The sequence below is a fragment of the Lepidochelys kempii genome, chromosome 1, assembly GCF_965140285.1.
Source record: "Lepidochelys kempii isolate rLepKem1 chromosome 1, rLepKem1.hap1, whole genome shotgun sequence".
Lineage (NCBI taxonomy): Eukaryota > Metazoa > Chordata > Testudines > Cheloniidae > Lepidochelys > Lepidochelys kempii.
In genome coordinates, this window is record NC_136380.1 from 330031980 (window position 1) to 330053264 (window position 21285).

The 21285-nt window shown below is 43.2% G+C and overlaps 1 protein-coding gene across 15 annotated transcripts in view; it reads right to left on the reverse strand.

Moving 5' to 3' along the window:
• The window catches only part of MAGI2 (membrane associated guanylate kinase, WW and PDZ domain containing 2), a 1181180-nt gene that overhangs the window by 376169 nt on the left and 783726 nt on the right, over positions 1-21285 (reverse strand). For all 15 annotated transcript variants that reach the window (XM_073328600.2, XM_073328598.2, XM_073328606.2 and 12 more), the window contains one exon: positions 20629-20839. In XM_073328600.2, coding sequence (XP_073184701.1) covers positions 20629-20839 — 211 coding nt within the window. The remainder of the gene's footprint in view (positions 1-20628; positions 20840-21285) is intronic.

Consider the following 21285-nt stretch of genomic DNA (forward strand, 5'->3'; position numbering starts at 1 on the left):
CATTTTGTAATTTATCAATTACTCGTATTGATTTATACACATAGTGACATCTGGTCCAGTGGTATGATCCTTCCATTAAGGATAAGAAAGTCCAGCATTCTAATCCCTGCTCCTATCCTGACTGCCTGTGTGCTCTTGGGTATGTCAATTCTCCTCTTTGCCTTGATTTTACCAATAATAATAAGGCCAATTTTCAAATCTGGATGCCTGAAGTAGCCACTTAAATTTGTATTTAGGCATTTAAATACCCATTTTAGGCACTGGGAGCAGGTGGCTTTCCCACCGTACACCAAAACACAGTTTACCAATGTTGAATAAAGTAAAATCCCACCCTCCTCTGGGTTGTGGCTTTATTTATGTAGAAATTAATAATAATAAAATAACTTCCAACCCAAGCCGTTGGCCCATACTTTAAATCAGCTGTGGCTAGGGTTCTTACCTGAGGACTGTTCTGCCTAGAGCCTCTCTAGAACCACTCCCACCTGCCTGTAATCTAGGGTAGGGATAGTGGGCCCCACTTGCTACAGTGAGTCAGCAGGAATCCACCAGCACTTTCCTTCAGGGTTCCGCAAATAATAATACATAGCTCTTACAGAATGCTTTCATCACTAGATTAAAGCACTTTGCAAAGAAAGTCAGTATCATCACCCCCACTTTACAGGTAGGAGAAACTGAGGCACATAGCTGTGAAGTGACTCCCCTAAAGTCACCCAGCAGCAGAGCCAGAAATAGAACTAAGGACTCCAAAGTCCCTGGTGAGTGGCCTGTCCACTAAGTCACTTTGCCTCAGCCTAGAGCTAGTTAAGAACTCTCCAACATGTTATCAATTCTATATGATGAGTTGATGCATCATTTAAATACACATTTAAGTTAACTCTCATAGTAGGTGTCTAAAATGGGTATTTAGTTAGGCACCAAAAAGAACATTTAGGTGCCAAATTTAGGCACCTGAGTTTGAAAACTAAGAGCAATATTACTATTTAAAGTGTGAACTAGTGACTTGCATTTTCCAAGACTTTTGCTGAATTTAAGAAATTAACCAGCAAACAGTTAAATAGTGTTCCAACACAGGTGTGACTTTCCTAAAGACTCAAGTTCGCCTTGTTTCGCAAGTTGTGGCCAGGATAACAGTTAATACTCTAATTAAAACACCAAAACCTAACAAGTAAGCATAGCAAACAACTGGAAGGCAGAACAAGGGTAATATACATAATAACAACACCAATATCACACTGTTACACCAACTATGCGCACACATTAATGTTGCTGAACCATTAAAAACCTTTTAAAATTATTCTTAATATCAGCTATCCACACTGCCACTCATACGAACCATCAGTGGTCAGCTGGCTTCTTGCAGGTGTCGTAACAGATGCGAGTCCCGCGGACAGATTTGAAAGAGAAGGTAGTGGTTTTACAGATTAGTTCAGATTAGTCCATTTATGCAGGGCAGCTTGAGAGGAAATGCAAAGGCAATTGAGAAAGTGCACAAACAGGCATTCAAGGCTGGTATCACTGACTGAGTGAAAGGGGTGAGGTGATGCAGTAAAAGCATCCAGAAAGAAATATAGCTGCAGTGCAATTAACATTTTTCCCTGGCTTCTCTTCGGTTATTCAGCAAAGAACCCTACTTCATCACTGGAAGGCATGCTCAGAAAGTCTCCCCTACATCATTTCCATGAGCCTGATTACTGTATGTGGTAACTGAACTGAAAGGCAGGTGTACAATTCCTGAACAAATATTACATCTCTGCTACTGAGGGCAAGCTTCCCCCTTGAAATCAAAAGCAGCGTCTTAAAGCCAGAAGCCATGGAAAGAGTTTTGATGTTGAAGTCCCCATAGGCTTTTACACTATGTTCCCAGAACATGGTAGTAGTGAAAGATTTTAATTCATCCTAATTTGTTTACCAGTGTACAAGGGAGAAATTGTGCAGAAGCCTAGAGTCTTACTGTGAATTTGCTGAATAATGTCTAAAATAGAAAATGAAAGTAGCTAAAAAACAATGAAATAATTATTGCTGTTTTAACTGAAATTGCCAATACTATGCACTAGTGGGCTATAGAAATGTTTTATTATAACCAAAGTATGATATTAACACAGGAAAATTGCGGCGTTTCATGCAAAAATTATTCTCCATCTGGCTTCTGTGGAGTGAAAGGAAGGACTGTCCACTGGTTAGGGTGCCAGCCTGGAACTTAGAAGACCTTGGTTCAATTCCCCACTCTGCTGCAGACTTCTTGTATGACCTTACTCTTTGTGTTCCTGTCTGCCAGCTGTAAAATGGGGATAATAGCACTTTCCTACCTCACCAGGGTATTGTAAGGATAAATACATTACAGAGTATGAGGTGCTCAGATACTGTAGTAATGGGGCCATATATGTGCCTACGATAGAGTGACATAAATAGGTGGTAGATCTTCATCTATTTTCAGGAGTGTGGGGGGCACAACACAAAATCTACTACCACAGTTGGCACCACCAAATCTAGGGCTGGTCTATACCTAAAACTTAGGTTGACCTAGCTATGTTGCTATATGGTAAAGTTGACCTAAGCCCCAGTGTAGTCCTAATAGTACCTCTTGGAGAGGTGGATTTACTAGAGCGATGGAAGAAGCCCTTCTGTCGCTGGAGAAAGTGTCTACACTACACTACATTACATTACAGTGTCACAGCTGTACTGTAATGTAGCGCAGCTGCACCACTGTAGTGTTTCTATTGTAGATATACGATACCCCTAGATATCAAAGGTGAATGGTGTCATAAGATATACATGCACAGGAATACTAATAGTGCTCACTCGCCAGAAGGGGAATGGAGATTGAAGTATCCTGTACCCGCTAGGGTGGTGTCCTTCTGGAGCGGGCAGCAATGCAATACAGCAGTGCGAACATTACTGCTGCTCATGCTGATGATGAGCTAGGCTATCCATTTTCATATAACCTGAGTCCACTTAAAACCAAAATTTACTGCAGCTGAAAATGTACGTCGAAATTTGCAGCTTGGGACCAAGTTACAACATTTGAGAAAACCTGCTCTGCACAGGGGTTCAGGTTCACCTCTCAGTGCAACAGAAAAGCAGGAAAATGCACATAGAATGCTATTACTGAGGCACAACAGGCTGCCTAGCTATTGTTACTATGTGTGCCAGTGTCCTCAGATATTGAACACTGAGGACCAGATTTCTGAAGATGTGCAGTCACCTAAAGATACAGATAGGCAGCTTGTGGGATTTTCAAAAGTACCTAAGCCCTTAACTCCCATAGGAGTTAGGCATCTACATGCTTTTGAAAATTCCACTGGGTGCCTATCTGCATCTTTAGGAGCCTAAATATCTTCAAAAATCTGGCCTCAACAATGCATGTCCTTATTTTTGTGGATATGTGCACTATTTGAGTGTAGTTTTTGTTTGATGAAGTAGCATTAGCAATCTGTCAATTTCAAACACTTTGACAGATTAAATCTTGTATTAAGAGAGACTTCAGACAATCTTCTGAAATATTTCTGAAAGGAATATGGGCGGTAGTTTCCAACAGTAATTGTCTTTAATGTCTCTTGAAAACACCATAAATTAATTGAAAATGGTGGCTCTCTCCAGCTATGTAATTTCCATGTTATTGTGAAATGCCTTATGAAAGGGGTATTTGCCAGTATATAGTTCAAGTCAGCTGAGAGACAGATCACATATGGGTTTTTCAATGTACAGCACAGCATTCAAGAGGGTCCACAGTGTAAAAGTTCAGGCAAACGAGAATATATGAAACAGACAGAGATCCAATGCCCCACTGTAGTTCTCCTGCCTTTTTCATTTTTTGCTCTAAATGCTCAGCCTTTTACTCATATCTCAGGCAGAGCTCTGGATGCGTAACATTTTTCAGCTGGCTTAATACTGATTTCAGGCAGTTTAGTTAAGATGTGTATGGGTACAGTGACAGGAAAATAGGGCACCAGAATTGCAATTTTGTAGTCCCTCTTCTGTTGGCTGTAACTCAGACTTACTGCAGACACTTAGTTCTCTACCTTATGGTGGTTCTAGTTCATTAAATCCAAAGTAGGGTATTTGATTGTAAGTGTGAAAGTAGAAAGAACAGATTCCAAGAAAAACAAAACTGACTCTCATATTTTGGGGCATGAAATTTCATAATATAAACCCCAAACTTCGTGGGTTGGGTTAAAATAGAAATCTGAAATGTGGGGGAAAGAGGGATCTTGGAAGAGAGAAGGGCTGTGAATGAGAAAGTGAAGAAACAGAACTTGAGGTCTGACTGTAACCTGGTTTGGGGATTGAGAGGAATTGGTGTAGAGGTAAAAGAATGATAGTGATTGGAAGAAAGGAGGAGAAAAATACACTACTAGAGCAGATTGAGAAAGTCTTTTAAAAACAATTTGCATAAAATGTTTCCTCAATTTTAGTAAATTCACCAGTGGCAGGACAGTCTGTCACTGGGTACAAGTAAATGGCCTTGGAGAGAATAAGTCAAGGGTGGCTTGTCTTGGTGTCCCAAGATCAGAAGCGGAATATGATCATACTATGCTTGATAGGAAACTCATCAATTCAATGTGGCATGTAAATATTGTACAAGAATAATGGGAGCCTAGGAATGAACCTCAGAAGAGCCTGATGATTCCGAACTCTCCAGGAGACGATGGCAATACTGGTACAGACAGGCCTCATTCACAGATAGAAGGGGAGCCCTCTCTCCTGATGTGCACCTTAGAGATGCACTGAAAAAAAGAGCTACAGGGAAAGGAGGTTTGTATCATTATTTGTGGTGGCAGAAAGAACCTAATCACCTCAGTTTTTCAGGTCCCAGTTCAGCAAAGCACTCAAGCACTCTCTCATTTAAACATGCATGCTTAGGGGTTTACTGAATAGTGGTAGACTTACGCATGTACTTAAAGTTAAGAATGAGATTAAATGCTTTGCTGAATTGGGGCTTTATAGAGATTTTAATATTGTTGTATTATTTTAATAAGACACTAGTGGGCATTGTTTACAAATAATCCAAAGGAGCCAGTGCCTATTGACCTTTATAATACAGTGCAAGGTTCATCTCTACTCTTAAGCATTTGCTTCAGGTGTGGGGCTAAGATCGGAGGGCTAAAGGGATTTTTTGTAACAGCTTTTTGGAAGAGAGAGAAAAATTAAAAAAAATTATGATTATGACTTGTGCGTGCAAACTGAGACAGGTCACACTCATCAGTTCTGTTTAAAGTGGGGGAGAAGAGGCAGAACTAGAGACTTCTTTTGGCATTTGCAATTTACAAATAGCCATTTTAATTATTGCATGTTCTCATTATGATATATTCTAAATAAAAAACAAATGTAGGAGATTGACTCCTGTCTAGATGCCTATGTTTGAATATTTGAATCTATATATTAAAGGGAGGTTGTAAGGGATCACCAAGAACTGTGTGCGAATTGCTCCTCATAACAAACATTGGTGAGCATCACATGGAGGTATGTGCTTCCTGTTTTTTCTCTTAAGCCTATCAGTGTTAACTCACCTACTCAAACACACAGTCACATACCTATTTCAAAACCGGAAACAAACTAACCAACCTATGTATGCTCAAAAGAAGTATTATTGAGTCATCCTGAGAACTTTGTGTCTGAAATGTCTTGTCTAGTTAGACCTAGGGGCAGAGACAGTGCCTTCCAATGTGCTTTGTATGGTGCTAATCTGGCCATCAGTGATTAACAATAATAAAGTGTACAGATAGTTATCCTTCTTGTTATCAAATTGCTTTCTCTTCCATTTTAAGTCTGCCACATTCATTCCACTGAGAGTGTTTTGATATACGGACTTGCTTAAAAATTTAGTTAGGTTAGTTTGAGGAGAATTTAGGAAAATATTCTTCCCTGGAAATATAAATCTTCTGGGTATACTCGGGAAAGCTAAAGAATTTGAGATCACTTACTGCTTGGAGTCCTTGGAGTTTAAATGAACAATTCACAAAAGCCTCAAGTGTAGCAAGAATAAAAACTGCACAGTAATGACATTTTTTCGCCCAGTGTGATTTACATTTTAAAATGTCTGTTTTTATCTATAATAATCATAATATGGTGTTTACCACTCTTTCAGGAGATGGTGTTAAATAAATAGGATTTTGTTGTCTTTTTATCTTTCTGTTTTTCACTAAAGCAAACGGAGCCTCTTTTATGCCATTAACCAAACTGACTCATAAACAAAGAGGCAATTTAACGGCATCCCCACAGCATGGCATCCTAGCTTAACCCTGTGAAATCTGAACAATATGAAGAACCAAATGATCAAAGAGATAACATTTAGTTCAGGACCTAGTAAATAATCTTACATTTTGGAGGCTGAGAAATTCTTTATTCTAACACTTACATTATTCAGAAATATATCTTAAATTTTTGCACATATTTATTGCACTCTTTTATCCAGTCTGTACCTCTGATTTCTCTGCTTAATGTAACATAGACTGGTGCAAGTGAAAGATGGTGATTGCTACAATTGTTGTATAAACCATCACATTTTCAGTGAAGAAAGGAAGCTGCACCATCAAAAGAATTTATGGGCGGGCTTTGCTTTATAAACAGCAGAGTTATTTGCATTCACTTTATTTCTTGTGAAATATATGTTTGTTTTCAAGTGAATTGATTCCTGTAGTTCTTATCACTATAGTAACTTGGTGTTTTAATTACAAAAAATAACATACATAAATCATATAGCTTTTCTTACACAGGGTTAAAAATAAGTTTCACATTATACTGTTCCACTGTGACCTCTATCAAAGCATGCAAAAATGTGCAAAAAAAAATTACATATGTGCATGGGGAAAGAATCAGAAGCATGTTTAAGCTACCCCTCAGGAAAGCTCACATGTGCTTTGTCTATTGGAGGGAAGTTACTATGTTTATTATTTTTTCTCAAATAAGCATATTTTGCCCTTTTCAGCAAAGGTCACTTGTGTTTCAACAATTTCTGCTCTTTTCAGACTTGCATACTCTTGAGGCTATCTAGAGTGTTAGTCCTGTTATTAGCACATACAGAAGTGTAGGAAGTGCAAGCTTTATTTACTTTGGTGATTTTATACATTTTATGAAAACATCACTGCAAAATTGTCTCTAAAATAAGAATCTGAAAAGAGTGTTAAACCATCCTAGGAGCCACAGTAAGAGAAAGAACAAGTAATAATAATATAAAGTGAAGTTTTATTATATTGCTTGTAAAGTTATATTGCTTGTGAAGTCCTCTTAAAACAAGGATATATGTTACCACTTCTTTTCTGAGTGGTGCTGTCATTTGGAGACATAGTGATTTTTCCTCTCTGTTTCTTGTGAACTGCAGCGGCAGTCAAAAAAAGTGTTAGGAACCAGCAGAAAAGGGATAGATAATAAAACAGAATCCACAGTACCCCCACACCTTTAATATTGCATGTAGCTATGGTCACCCCATCTGACAAAAGATATGTTAGAATTGGAAAAGGTATAGAGAAGGGCAAAGAAAATGAACAGGGATATGGCACAGCTTCCATATGAGGAGATATTAAAAAGGACTGGGACTGTTCAGCTTAGAAAAGAGATGATTAAGGGGGAGATATGATAGCGGTCTATAAAATCGTGAATGACCTGGAGAAAGTGAATCGGGAAGTGTTATTTACCTCTGCACATAACACAAGAACTAGGAGTCACGTGAAATTAATAGGCAGTAGGTTTAAAACAAACATAAGGAAGTACTTCTTCACACAACACACAGACAAGCTGTGGAATTTGTTGCCATAGGATGTGAAGCTCCAAAGTATTATTAGACTGTGACTGGCTCTTGAACAAAAAAGCTGACACTTCCTGTTGGGATGAGTTGCAAACTGGTCTATGTGAGGAACTCCCAGGTTTGAAAAATGAGGCTTAATGTATCTGGCCAGAGAGATCACTCGTGTCTCTGCTGAAAGATCTGCTCAAGTGGTCTGCCAGACTCTTCTGGACACCTGGAAGGTGGGACCTTTGAGGTGAATCATGCTGGTTATACAAAACTGCCAAAGCTGCATCACCTCCTGACAGAGATGATTCAATCTGTCTCTCCATGTCTGTTCACATAGAGCATTGCTGCTGTGTTGGCCATAAGAACAAGCAGAGTCCTTCCCTTGATGAGGGGGAGGAAAGCCCAACAGGCTAGACGAATGGCTCTCAAATCTCTTATGTTTATGTAGAGAGCTAAATCTTTGCCAGATAAGAGACTTTAGGTGCACAGATTCCCCAGAAGGGCTTCCCAACCCACAGAAGAAACATCTGTAACCAGTCAATGTGGGGGGTGGAGTAGGGGGTGTCAAAGGGAATTCCCTTAAGCACGTTCGTTGGGTTCATCCACCAATTCAAAGACTCCTGTAGATACTTGAACCAGCATGTCCAGTGGGTTGACTAATCAGGGAATACATTGAGTTCACCCAGCTCTGCAACTTCCTGAGATGAAGTCTGGCATGCTGAACCACATATGTTCATGAGGCCATGTGCCCTAGAAGTTTGAGGCAGTTCCTTACAGTCATGGCTGGATGAGCCTTCAGGTCTAATGAAATGGCTAACATAGTCTGGAATCTGACTTGCAGGAGGAAAACCTGGCTACTGTAGAAGCCAAGACCGGTCTTATAAACTCTATCCTCTGAACAGTGGAGAAGACTAACTTGTCTTCATTGATCAGCAGACCCAGAACTCTGAAGAGGGATTGGATCTTGGTCACACTGAAGTCTACCTGGCTTTTGGACCAAACTCTCACCAACCAATTGTCCAGGTATGGAAATACTTGTCCTCCTGGTTTTTCTTAGGAAAATGCAGCCACCACTGCCATGCATTTTGTAAATACTGGTGGGGCCACAGATAAGCCAAAGGGCCGGACTATAAACTGATAATGGGACTCATTGACCATAAACCTTGAGGAATTTCCTGGGGCTTTTATGGATAGCCACATGGAAATATACCACCCGCAAGTCAAGGGCAGTGTACCAGTCACTGGGATCCAGGAAGGGATAATGGATGCCAGAGTGATCATCCAAATTACATTTTATTTATATATTTGTTCAGTTCTTACATGTCTCATGTGCGTCTGAGACCTCCTTTTTGCCTTTGGCATTAGGAAGTAGCATGAATAAAACCCTTTCCTTCTGTGGAGAGGAGGGACCTCCTCTGTGGCTCCCAACAGGAGGAAAGCCTGGACATCCCAAATGAGGCCCTCCTTGTGAGAGTATGGTCCCTGAAGAGGAATGGGGAAGAGAGGTGGGAAAGGGAGGACAGAAGCATGTCAAATAGTGTATACCAATTTCATGGTGCTTAGGAACCACTGATCTGGTAATATGGGTCCAAGCACATTGGGATAATCTGTTGGAAAAAACAAGAATAGAAGAAACAGGCATAAGACAAGTTGGTAAGCTGTCCTCAACAAGGCAGTGAAATGGACTGCTTGGCATTTCCAGGTTGTATAGAAGAGCCTTATGAAGACAAATAATGAGAAGGTGGTAGTTTCCTCCTATGACTTTTCCCTTTCTTCCCAGACTGATTCAGTTTTCTAGGCATAAAGGATGGGTAATGGTGGAATGACTGAGTGTGGAATTGCTTCTCTTTAAAGAGTGGAGAGTAAATCCCTAACGACTTTAACATAGCCCTAGAGTCCTTGAGACTGTGCAACTAGTCATCAGTCTGCTGAGAAAAGAGGGTTGGTCCCTCAAAAGGGAGATCCTGGATAGTCTGTTGGATCTTCTGTAGAAGACCCCAGAACGGAAGCCATGAAAAAATGGTTATTAACCTTTCATGACTGTTGTTCTTTGAGATGTGTTGCATATGTTCATTCCAGTCTTGGTATGCGTGCACCCTTCACCTAGTTGACAGAAAATTTTCCATCAGTAGTACCCATTGAGGCAGGTTGAGTGCCCTCTGCACCAGCAACACTGCTATAAAGGGCCCAGATGACCCCGAGCCTCCTCAGTTCCTTCTTTCTGGATAACTCAGATGTAAGGAGTAGGAGGGTGGGTTGTGGAATGGACACATGCAACACATCTCAAACAACAACAGTTACGAAAGGTTAGTGTAAGCAGTGTCAGGATGAGCTCCACCCTGACATCTGGTGGTGAGGTGTGGCAAGTTGTGGAAAAGAACTTCAGGGGCCAATCTCATTTGCATAGGCACACCCACCACGCCTAGAATGAGACCATAGCTGCCCAAATGGTCACTTTGGCTGCTGTGGGATCCCCAGTGTCTCTGTTACTGGGGCAGGAAGAATAAATTATTACCCTGATTATGGGAACTGTGCTTGGAACTGTACGTGGCCTTTTGTTATGATGGAGGGATTCACCATCAACTAAGTAGCACTCGCTAGGCAAGGGTCATGGGTTCCAAAACTGTGTGAAGGGAGAGAAGCTGGGGACAAGCATTAATACTTGGTGGCATGGGCCCCTTGGTGAGGGCCTTACATGCTAATTGCACTTCCTCCTCTCTCCACTGTGGAATATCAGAGCTAATTTTGATTTCATTAGGAGTCTAGTTACAGGCTGCTGAGCTCACTTTGGGCTGACAGTGCACCAGCACTGGGGCTCCCCTACTACAAGCTGAATTCACCTAAGAGCTGAAATCACTGAGTGTTGTGTTAAGCAGTGGGGGAGCCTGAAGATATATTGTGGAGCAGTTTGCGGGACGGCTGGAGTGCCTTGCAGACCGGCTGGTGAAGCAGTTCGACGTGGAGCAGTTTGTGGATGGCAGGAGCTGCTTGTGGGCCGTGGAGCTGAGCGAAGGAGTTTGTGGGGCGGCTGGCGGAGTGCAGCTGAGCGAAGGAGTTCGTGGGGTGGCTGGCGGAGCGGAGCGCAGCTGAGCGAAGGAGTTCGTGGGGCGGCTGGCGGAGCGGAGCGCCGCTATGGGGCGGTCAGCTTCAGATCATGTAAGGTGCCTCTTACCCCCGTCCCATTTCCACCCAGGTTGGGAGGTAAAGCTCCGCAGATAAACTTTCGAACTCTGGGGCTGCCCTGACCAGGGACAGAGACTTTTGGGGCATTGGACTTTTGGGACTTTGGGTGATTTGGGGTTGCTGGACTCAAGAACCAAAGGGAAAAGGGCATGCCCCAATTTGCTTGGGGTGGGTTTTTTTTTTGCTCATGGGTTGTGTTATGAATCCTGTTGGTGGTGTTTCCCCAACATAATGCCACATTGTTTCTCTCTGTTACGAAAAGGCTTTTGCTACACTCAGACTATGTGCTTGCGAGAGGGGAAGTATTGCTTCTTGGAGGCGCCCAGCGGGGGTGGTATATATTTGTCCCAGGTCACTGGGTGGGGGCTTGAGCTGGTTTGCATTGTGTTATTGGAACGGATCCCCTAGATATTGAACCCGGCCCTTGTTGCTGCCAACTCTGATAGGCAGAAGGGTTACATTTGTAACCATTTTTTCTTCTTCAAGTGTTTGCACATGTGCATTCCACTTTTGGTGATCCTCAAGTAGTAATATAGGCAGTGGGATCAAAGTTTATGTACACACAGACTGTAGTACAGCTTGACCAAATTTGACATCATCCCTAGAGTATGGGGTGATGGCATAATAGGAGGCAAAAGTGTGACCCAATGACCAGGTTGCTGCTTTACAAATATCCTGGATAGGGGCCTGCATGAGGAATGCCACTGAGGTTGCTTGTGATCTTGTGGAGTGATCAGTCAACTTGTCAGTTGGAGAAATGCCTGCCAGATCATAACAAACACTGATACAGGAAGTATCCAAGATTGAGTTCTTTCAAAAGAGTCTGAAAGACCTTTCATTCTGTCCACCATGGAGCTGAACAGCTGGGTGGATCACCAAAACAGTTTGGTGCACTGTATGTAGAATGCCAGTGCTCTTCTAATGTCCCATGTGTGTAGCAGAAGCCTGTCGCTATTTGTGTACAATTTTGGGTAAAATACAGGTAACTATATTGATTGGTTTATTTGAAAATGTTGTACTACTTTAGAGAGAAAATTTAGATGAGGGCATACGTATACCTTATTTTTAAAGAAGACTGTATACGATGGTTCAGATGTCAGGTCACACAGTTCAGTAACCCTTCTGGCAGAGGTGATACCTATTAGGAAAACCACCTTCCACAAAAGGTGTAGTAAATAGCACATTGCTAAAGACTCAAATGGTGGCCCCATAAGTTTCAACAACACCAAGTTCAAGTCCCATAGGGAAACAGGTTCCCTTATTTGCAGGTACAACTGTTTGAGGCTTTAAAGGAATATGATTGTCATATCATAAAATATTGAACAGTTTTCCATGTGAGTATAGAAAGCCGATATTGCTGCCAGGTGAACTTTTATAGAGGAAATTGTTAAGGCTTATTGCTTCAGGTGCAACAGATAGTCTAGTAGGTGTTGAATTGAGGACTGCATCAGTGAGACTCTGGTTTGACAACCCCAAACAGAGAACCGTTTCAATTTTGACAGGTAGGCAGCCCTGGTCGAGGGCTTTCTACTACTTAGTAACACATCGCAAACTTGCTCTGAGCAAGCCTGCTCCCTGGGATTTAGCTGTGTAGCTTCCAGGCTGTTAAATCGAGGGTCTGCAGGTTTGGGTGGAGCAGCCAATTGTAGCCTTGGGAGACCAAATCCAGGTGCAATGGGAGTGAGACTGGAGTTGCCAATGGGAGGTCCAGTACAGTAGAAAACCAGCGTTGGTGGGGTCACACTCGGGCTATTAGTATAACCGGGGTGTGAGCCTGCTTGATCTTTAGTAGCACTCTGTGTGGAATGGGATTTGGGGGAAAGCATAATGGAGCTGTTCTGTCCAGGGTAGCAGGAAGGCATCTGTAATGGAGCCTGGACTGAGGCCATGCAGGGAGTAGAATTTATGTCATTTTCTGATGGACTTCTTTGCAAATAGATCTATCTGGGGAGTCCACCACCACTGCATCTGGATACATCTGGGCAGAGAGACCACTCGTGGTGACTTGAAAATGACCTTCTCAGGCAGTCTGTTAACTCATCTGCATATCTGGAAGGTAAGAGGCCTCAAAGTTGATTCCTGACAAAAGAGTGATGAGTGAGCTCTTCCCTGATTGTTGAGGTAAAACATTGCTGAGGTGCTGTCTGCGACAACAAGCAGGTTTTCCCCTGTGATATGATGTAGGAAGGCCTGGCAGGTAAGACAAACTGTCCTGAGCTCTCTGAGGTTCATATGAAGAATGAGATCCCATGAGGACCATAGATCCTGAGTTCAGAGGGGCCCCAGGTGAGCTCCCCACTCTAGAGCCAATGCATCTGAGACCAAAGTCATCAAAGATTGAGGGTGGAGGAAAGAAATGTCCACACAAACTTTGAGAGGGTTCAGTAAAATCAGAACCCACAAAGGTATTGTGAGCACAGGTACTGTGTATCCAGATGATGGAGGCTTGGGGAGTAAACGGAGGCCAGCCACGTCTGGAGGGGCCTAAGGTGTAGCCTTGCATGTTGTACTACATATGTACATGAGGCCATGTGCCCCAGGAGCCTCATACAGCTTCGGGCTGTTGTGACTGGATGAATCTTGAGGTCTGTCATGAGAGAATGAATAGACTGAAATCTTGACTCTGGAAGGAACACTCTGTCCAAGGTTGACTCTATCCTCTGCACCAGGCAAAGGGTAAATTTGTCTACACTAAATCAGTAGGCCTAGTGCTTTGAAGTTTGACTGGATGAGTTGAATGCTGGACATAACCTGAGCTTTGAACCAGCCCTTGACTAGCCAATCATACAGGTAAGGCTAGATCTGCACTCCTAGTCTCCTCAGAAATGCTGCTAGCATGGCCATATATACTGTGAATACCTCAGAAGCTGCACATAGGCCAATCATTAGTACAGTGAATTGATAATGCGAGTGCTTCAATATGAACCTGACAAACTTTCTGTGGACTTGATATATTGACACATGAAAGTGGGCATCTCTTAAATCAAGGGTGGTGTACCAGTCTCCAGGATCCAGTGATGGAATGATGGATGCCAGGGTGACCATAAGAACTTTATGTTTTTGAGATAGTTGTTGAGCTGACAAGGTCTAAAATAGGTCTGAGACCTCCCTTTGCTTTTGGGATCAGGAAATAATGGGAGTAAAAGCCTTTCCCTCTTAAACTCTGTGGAACCTCCTCTATGGCTCCCACCTGAAGGAGAGTTTGAACCTCCTGGACAAGAAGCTCCTTGTGAAAATGGCTCCTGAAAAGGGATGGAGGGTGGGAAGGTGGGTAGAAATAAACTGAAGTGTGTATCCCATCTCTACAGTGCTCAACACCCAACAGTCCATGGTGCTATGGGATCAAGCACTGAGGAAATGGGAAAGGCAGTTTGCAAACAGAAGAAAAATGGGGTCTGACATTCTGGAAACTGGTACAGCATCCTCGTACATCCCATCAAAGTGCCTGGTTAGTAACCTCTGGATGTCTAGGTGGTGCAGCACTGAGGCAGAGGCCTATGACACTAAACTGGGAGGAGTGGTAGATACACTGGAGGGTAGGATACAGAGGGACCTAGACAGATTGGAGGATTGGGCCAAAAGAAATCTGATGAGGTTCAACAAGGACAAGTGCAGAGTCCTGCACTTAGGATGGAAGAATCCAATGCACCACTACAGACTAGGGACCAAATGGCTCGGCAGCAGTTCTGTAGAGAAGAACCTAGGGGTGACAGTGGACGAGAAGCTGGATATGAGTCGACAGTGTGCCCTTGTTGCCAAGAAGGCCAATGGCATTTTGGGGTGTATTAGTAGGGGCATTGCCAGCAGATCGAGGGATGTGATCATTCCCCTCTATTCGATATTGGTGAGGCCTCATCTGGAGTACTGTGTCCAGTTTTGGGCCCCACACTACAAGAAGGATGAGCAAAAATTGGAGAGAGTCCAGCAAAGGGCAACAAAAATGATTAGGGGACTGGAACACATGAGTTATGAGGAGAGGCTGAGGAAACTGGGATTGTTTAGTCTACGGAAGAGAAGGATGAGGGGGGATTTGATAGCTGCTTTTAACTACCTGAAAGGTGGATCCAAAAAGGATGGATCTAGACTATTCTCAGTGATAGCAGATGACAGGACAAGGAGTAATGGTCTCAAGTTGCAGTGGGGGAGGTTTAGGTTGGATATTAGGAAAAACTTTTTCACTAGGAGGGTGGTGAAACACTGGAATGCGTTATGTAGGGAGGTGGTGGAATCCCCTTCCTCAGAAGTTTTTAAGGTCAGGCTTCACAAAGCCCTGGCTGGGATGATTTAGTTGGGATTGGTCCTGCTCTGGGCAGGGGGTTGGACTAGATGGTGTCCAGAGGTCCCTTCCAACTCTGTTATTCTATGATTCTATGATATGTCTATAATCCCTACTCCACTTCCTCTGCAGTCCTGTTTAGGAGCTGGGCCAGAGTACTGGTGGACTTGCGCTCTAAAGTGCTTCCTGGTAGGGTTGCAGTGTGCAACCTGAGGGACTTTAGGACTGCCCCATCAGTACTTTAACCCATGGAGCTTAGCATCAGTCTGCTAATAAGGTAATTGAGACTGGCATGGTACTGAGCACTGTAACGATGTGGCTGGTTCCCCTGCATCTGCCAACACCGATAGCACCAACTCTTGAACTGCCACTTATACTGGAACCAACAGACTTAGGAGACCTCTGGCTGCTGCAGATGCTTCCAGTGTGGTTGGTATCAAGATGGGGTTGGTACAGTGTGCTGTTGCAGATATGGACGATGCTCCTTCTGGCTCTGGACTTGACAGTACCTGCCTAGGTGCCAGAGCCAACAGTGCTGTCTTCTGCAGTGCCGAAGCAGATGAGTGCTTCGACTTAAACAGCACTCTACTCTTAACCCCATGCCTACCAGACTTTGGTACCAGAGATCTTCCCCTCTCAGCAATCTGCTTAGAAATCTTATGCCTCTTCTTAGGCACAGGGGATGGTGAGTGGTGTTAGGACTCAGGCACGGTAGAAAGCGCACTCCTGACTGATACTGAGGCACTATGTGCTGAGTCTGACCAACTTGGCTCAGATGGATGTCTCAAGGCCACCTCCATAAGTAGAAACTTTAGCCTGGTTTCATGGTCTTTCTTTTTGCAGACTTAATGTCCTTACAAATTTGGCAACACTCCCTGATATGAGTTTCCCTTTGGCACTTCAAGCAACTTGAGTGTGGGTTGCTTAGATACATAGCCTTATTGCAGGAAATGTAGGGCTTGAATCCTGGTGACCGAGGCATTCACCGGTACCGGGAATCGACTGAAACCCTTAGGTATTGTAAAACCTAACTAACTATACTAAAACAATAATAATAGTAATAACAATAAACTATTTATAACAAAATACAAGAATACACAGTACAAAGAGTTGACTGAAAGCAATTGCAAAAGCAAGATGAGCATAACAGTGACCATCACAGGCAGTAAGAAGGAACAGTGGGGGTTCGGGATTGGCTGGGCCCTTTATACCTGTGCCACCGGTGTGTTGCAGTTGAGGGTGCCACTGAGGAAAAAATTTCCAGTGACTGTGCACAGGGTGTGCACACATCAAGAGTGGAATGGACACGTGCAATCACTCAAAGAAAAGCACGTATGCATCAGCATCATAAATGGCTACAGAGCTTGCCCCATCCAGTGAAGCCTGGAAAGAGGTCCTAGCCACCAGCTTACCTGCTTCGATTGCTGCTGGAAACTCTTACCTGGCATCCTCTGGAAACTTGTCCACAAACTTGAGAACATTGTCCCAGAGGGAGAAATCGTATCTAGCCTGCGAGCTTGCTGGTTTGAGATACAAAACTGGAGGCCAGCAGTAGAATAAATTTTTCTTCTGAAAAGATCAAGTTTCTTTGCCTTTTTTTGTCTTTGGAGTAGAAGACGGCTATCCCTCGTTCACTGTCAAGCCCACCAATGAACTCAAGGTGGTGGTGGTAAAAGTGTGCATATCCCCGTGAGGGCTCATGGTACTTTCACTCAGTCTTTTTGTCTGTTGGTGGCAGAGAAGAGGCATTTTCCACAATATTCTTGTGGGCTCCAGAATAGCTTCATTTATAGGGAAAGTTTCTTGGGACATCCCTGCTAATCCCAAAATGTCCACTAACCTATAGGAGCTCTCTTGAACTACCTCCATTCATGTGTCCAGGGAAGAAGCAACACTCTTTAACAGGTCTATATTGGCCCTGTAATGTCCTAAAGAGGTGAGGACATTTCAAATGCCACTGTCTCACTGGGTAATGAGGAGGAGGAACACAAATGCTGAGGTGCTGCCTCCTGTAACTCTTCCGATGGAGGTTCTATTGGAGAATGGGGAGGATCTGGTGGTAGGAGGAAACCCCCCTGGGTTCCAGTATGGCCATTGGTAGGGCACTGGACCCAATCAAGGATCTGTGCCCCTCAACCAATGCAGAATCTCTGTCAGATACCCAGGGTGAAAACCCCTCAGTGATGGAGAGTGACCTCGATCTCTGGCCTGAGATATGTATGAACCAATCTCTGATCCCAAAGAAGAGCCCGAGTCACCTGAAGAGGGGAGTGTGGTACCGCTTGGTGTCGAGGACCACTCTTGAGTCTCTGGAGACAACAAGTACCGAGGGGAGCATACTGGGCTTGCTTCTGCATGGCACTGAGAAAGGAGACACAGGAGGGTCTAAAGTTGGCCATGTATGGAAGTTGACCTCTGCCTGCAGGTAAGTCCATTGTAGTCTGAAGATTCATTGGTACCGGGTGAGATATCTGCTGTACCGCTGGAGAGGCCAGTATTGAGAGGCAGAGAAAATCCTGTAATATGCTTCTGGTGTTGGTTCTGAGAGGTTCCCCTGATGCAGCTGTTGTTGCATCGAAGGGGTCAGTGCTGCAAAATGGGTTGGTCTCAGTGACATAGCCAGCGTGCTGGAGCTGATGACCCCACTGACTGAGATGCAGTCAGCACTGGAGAATGCTTCTCCTCTGAGGACACTCTTCCCCCACTTTCCAGACTGTTTGTTGGTTGACAGTATTGGAGACCTTGGCCTCTTGAAGGATGACCTTAGAAGCACCATGTTGATGCTTCTTTCTCAGTACTGGGGAAGCAGAATGATGCCAAAACTCAGCAATGTCCCTAGTGGCACTTCTGACGGAAGTAAATGTACTTGGTGGCTGCACCAAGTGGGAATGTTCTGAGGGTGGATGCCGGGCTGCCTCCGAGAAAAGGTTGCAGAATCTCATCTCCCTGTTCTACTTAGTTTGGGGCTTAAAATCCATACAGATCTAACTCTTGTTCCAGAAGTGACACTTGCCAAGGCACTTCAGACACCTAGAATGAGGGTCAGCCACCGACATGGATTTCCTGCAGCCAATGCAAGGTTTAAAACCCAGAGACCGAGGCATTCCCCAGTACCAGGCACCAGCACCCAGAAGAAATGGGAACTGACACTCCACTAAATTATAAAAAAATAATTAATAAATGAAACTTACACTAAATTACCACTTCACTATATACAAAAGAAAAAACAAATTCCCTGAAAGAGAGAAATTCCCAGAAGCAAGCCAACGTACTCTGACTACCAGTCATGGGTGGTAAGAAGGAACTGAGAAGGGGTCAGGATACCATCATGCAGCACAAGGCAGCAGAAGGAGCATGCGGTGCCCTGACATGTACTGCTAAGGGGAAATCTCTGACTCTGGTGCACTGACCACCCGTATTCCCGAAGTGGATGGACATCTGCAATCACTTACATTTTTTTCCCCCCAGGAGACACAATGGAAGCAATGGCCATTCAATCTTCCCTTCACTTTTTCCTCTCTAAAGTGCATTAACCCAGAGAGAACTGTGACCTTAAGAACCCCTCAATGCCAACTGACAGTGGGTTCAATGTTCTATAACAGCAACTCTTATGAGACCTGATAAACTCACTACACCTAACACACTGCTGTCATAGTATATATCTATAATTTCATGAGAGGTATCAAATGAAAGCTTAGATCATACTGGTCATCATAAGCATTGTGAGATGTATGTATATTTGGTACACAAGGAATTGTGTGTACCTACTAAAAATAACTTTTAAACTATGTAACCAGGAAGAATTCACAAACAGGTTTTTTCCAGACAGGAGGTAAGGTGTATATCTCTCTGTCACATGCAAATTAAGCCAACACAATGGAAGCCCTATTTGCATGTGAAGTCAACAGGAAAAACAAGTTGCTAGGAGGGATGTGAAATCAACAGGGAGAACAGTGGAGAACATTCAATGGGAGAGAAGAATCTTATCTGAGGGTGCACTTCAAAAGGGGCATTTCAAAGGGTTACTGGACTATATGAGGAAGGGAAAAGGACCCCTTTCTTATCCTTTCACTGAGGCAAAAAGGACAGCACTTTTTCCATTCATGAAAGTTGGATCCTAGCCATCTGGGCTAGTGATTCTGGGAGGCTGCTTTAGGTAAGAAATAAGACAAGAACTTTAGTCTGTTAAAGTTAAGATAGAGTCTAAAAAGTGAGTTATACCTTTCATTTTACATATAACCTGTTGTTCTTGTTATGCTTGCTCACTAGCTCTTAAATCTTAATCTAGTAAATAAACTTATTTGCTTTCACAATCAGTAGATTCCAGTGCTGTGTTGTCATAAAGGATCTGATCCGAGTTGTGCCAGTCAAACTGTGTATACTCTGTCTCTTTTGGAGACAGCGTACCTGATTATTTCTGAGAGTATCCAGTGGCAGGGGCTGAATACCTCAGAGGGAGATGCTGGCAGAGGGGCTTGAGGATTGGTGTGTGTCTGTCACTAGCTGCACAGAGGGTAAGGTTTGCGGACATCTGGAAAAAAGTGCTATGTCTGTGGCCAGAGGCTGTTGGTTTTAGGGAGCTGAGCTACAGAAGACATCAGGCAAAAGTACTTCATGTGAAGGGCAGGTAGTGGCAAGGTACCTCATAACACTTAGTACCCCTGGGGAGCTGCACTGGGAAGTGAAAAAATAGTTGTGTCTTCATGTCCATTCAATTACCTGTCCCTGTCCTAGTGTGGTTGCCATTTAGTGACCGCTATAATAGTTGTGTAAAGTCTACCAGTTCATTTCTCAATTGCCACTGAACAGCAATCAGAAAATAATTACTTTTGATTACTATATGGACATAGACTGGATTTGATCCACTGACCTAGAGAAAAAAGATTCCATATCTCATTATCCATCCCCAAGTCATTCAGGAGTCTTATTTTTAAATATTATTTGATATGTGTTCTTAGGTTTTATCTATAAGTTTATCGTCTATCTTTTTTTCTTTAAATTTAATCCTTTTTTTTTAGAAAGAACACATTATATAGGACAAGGACATAAGCATCTAGCAATTGTAATACAACATATATGAGCATCAAACGCTGTCCTTCTACTGAGGCCAAAGCATATGGCTGAGTTGTTCTTTTCTTAAATACAGATGAGTGTTTTCCATCTTTAACTATTGCCAGCAGAGCTCCATGTTCATTAGCTACCTCCCTTGAAAGCAAATGCTGCTTCTGAACATCAGCCAGTAATCTGGAAAATGGTACAAATTCCTGGCACCAGGCACTGAATGCGGTGTCACTTCCATGACATGCATGATCTTTCTGCTGGTTCAGAGTGGAGGATCTTGGATTGTGCGTTATGTAACATTCCAGTACAAAACAGTTTCCCCTACACAGTTAGACATACTCTTTTTAATAGAAAGAGACAAAAAATATGCAAGACTCACTCAATAAAGTAGACTTCCCCTTTTTCTGTGTAAGCCATTTCCCAATTATCAGGTAATGGGCCCAACTCATCATTCTCTTCAGGTTTTGTTTGCTTTGTTACATCCATATTCTCCTTTGCTTCTTCAGGCTGACTGTACACTGGCGCAGGATAAGGCTGGGAGGAAATCTCACCTGAGGCACCTGTACTCTTCTCTTCATGTTCACTCGATTCTACAAGAGAAGAAAAAAAGACTTTCTTATCCCTGTGTTTGTAACTCATTTACATAACGTGGAGGATTTACTGCATGAAAGTCCGTGAGTAACATTCCAGAAACTTCAAGTCTCCAGACAAAGACAAAGGTTTTATTGGGTTTCCCTCCAAGAATTTTTTTTTTAACCTAAAACAAGAACAGCAACAAAAAAACAAACCAAACCAAACCAAGAAAATAAAGAATCAAACATACAAGGGCAAACACGCTTTTCATCGCACTGCAGGGCTAGTGGGGTTCTGTGGAATGTTTACCGTATCTGAACATCATTGGTTCTACTCCTTAATGGTTCTTGCTTGCTCTCGCCCATGGGTTCTCCCAAATCAACTGCTAGCAGTGATGCGAAGGCAGCCTTTTATCCAGTATTACTAGCTGTCACGGATCCACAGGATCAGTGCTACACCCCCA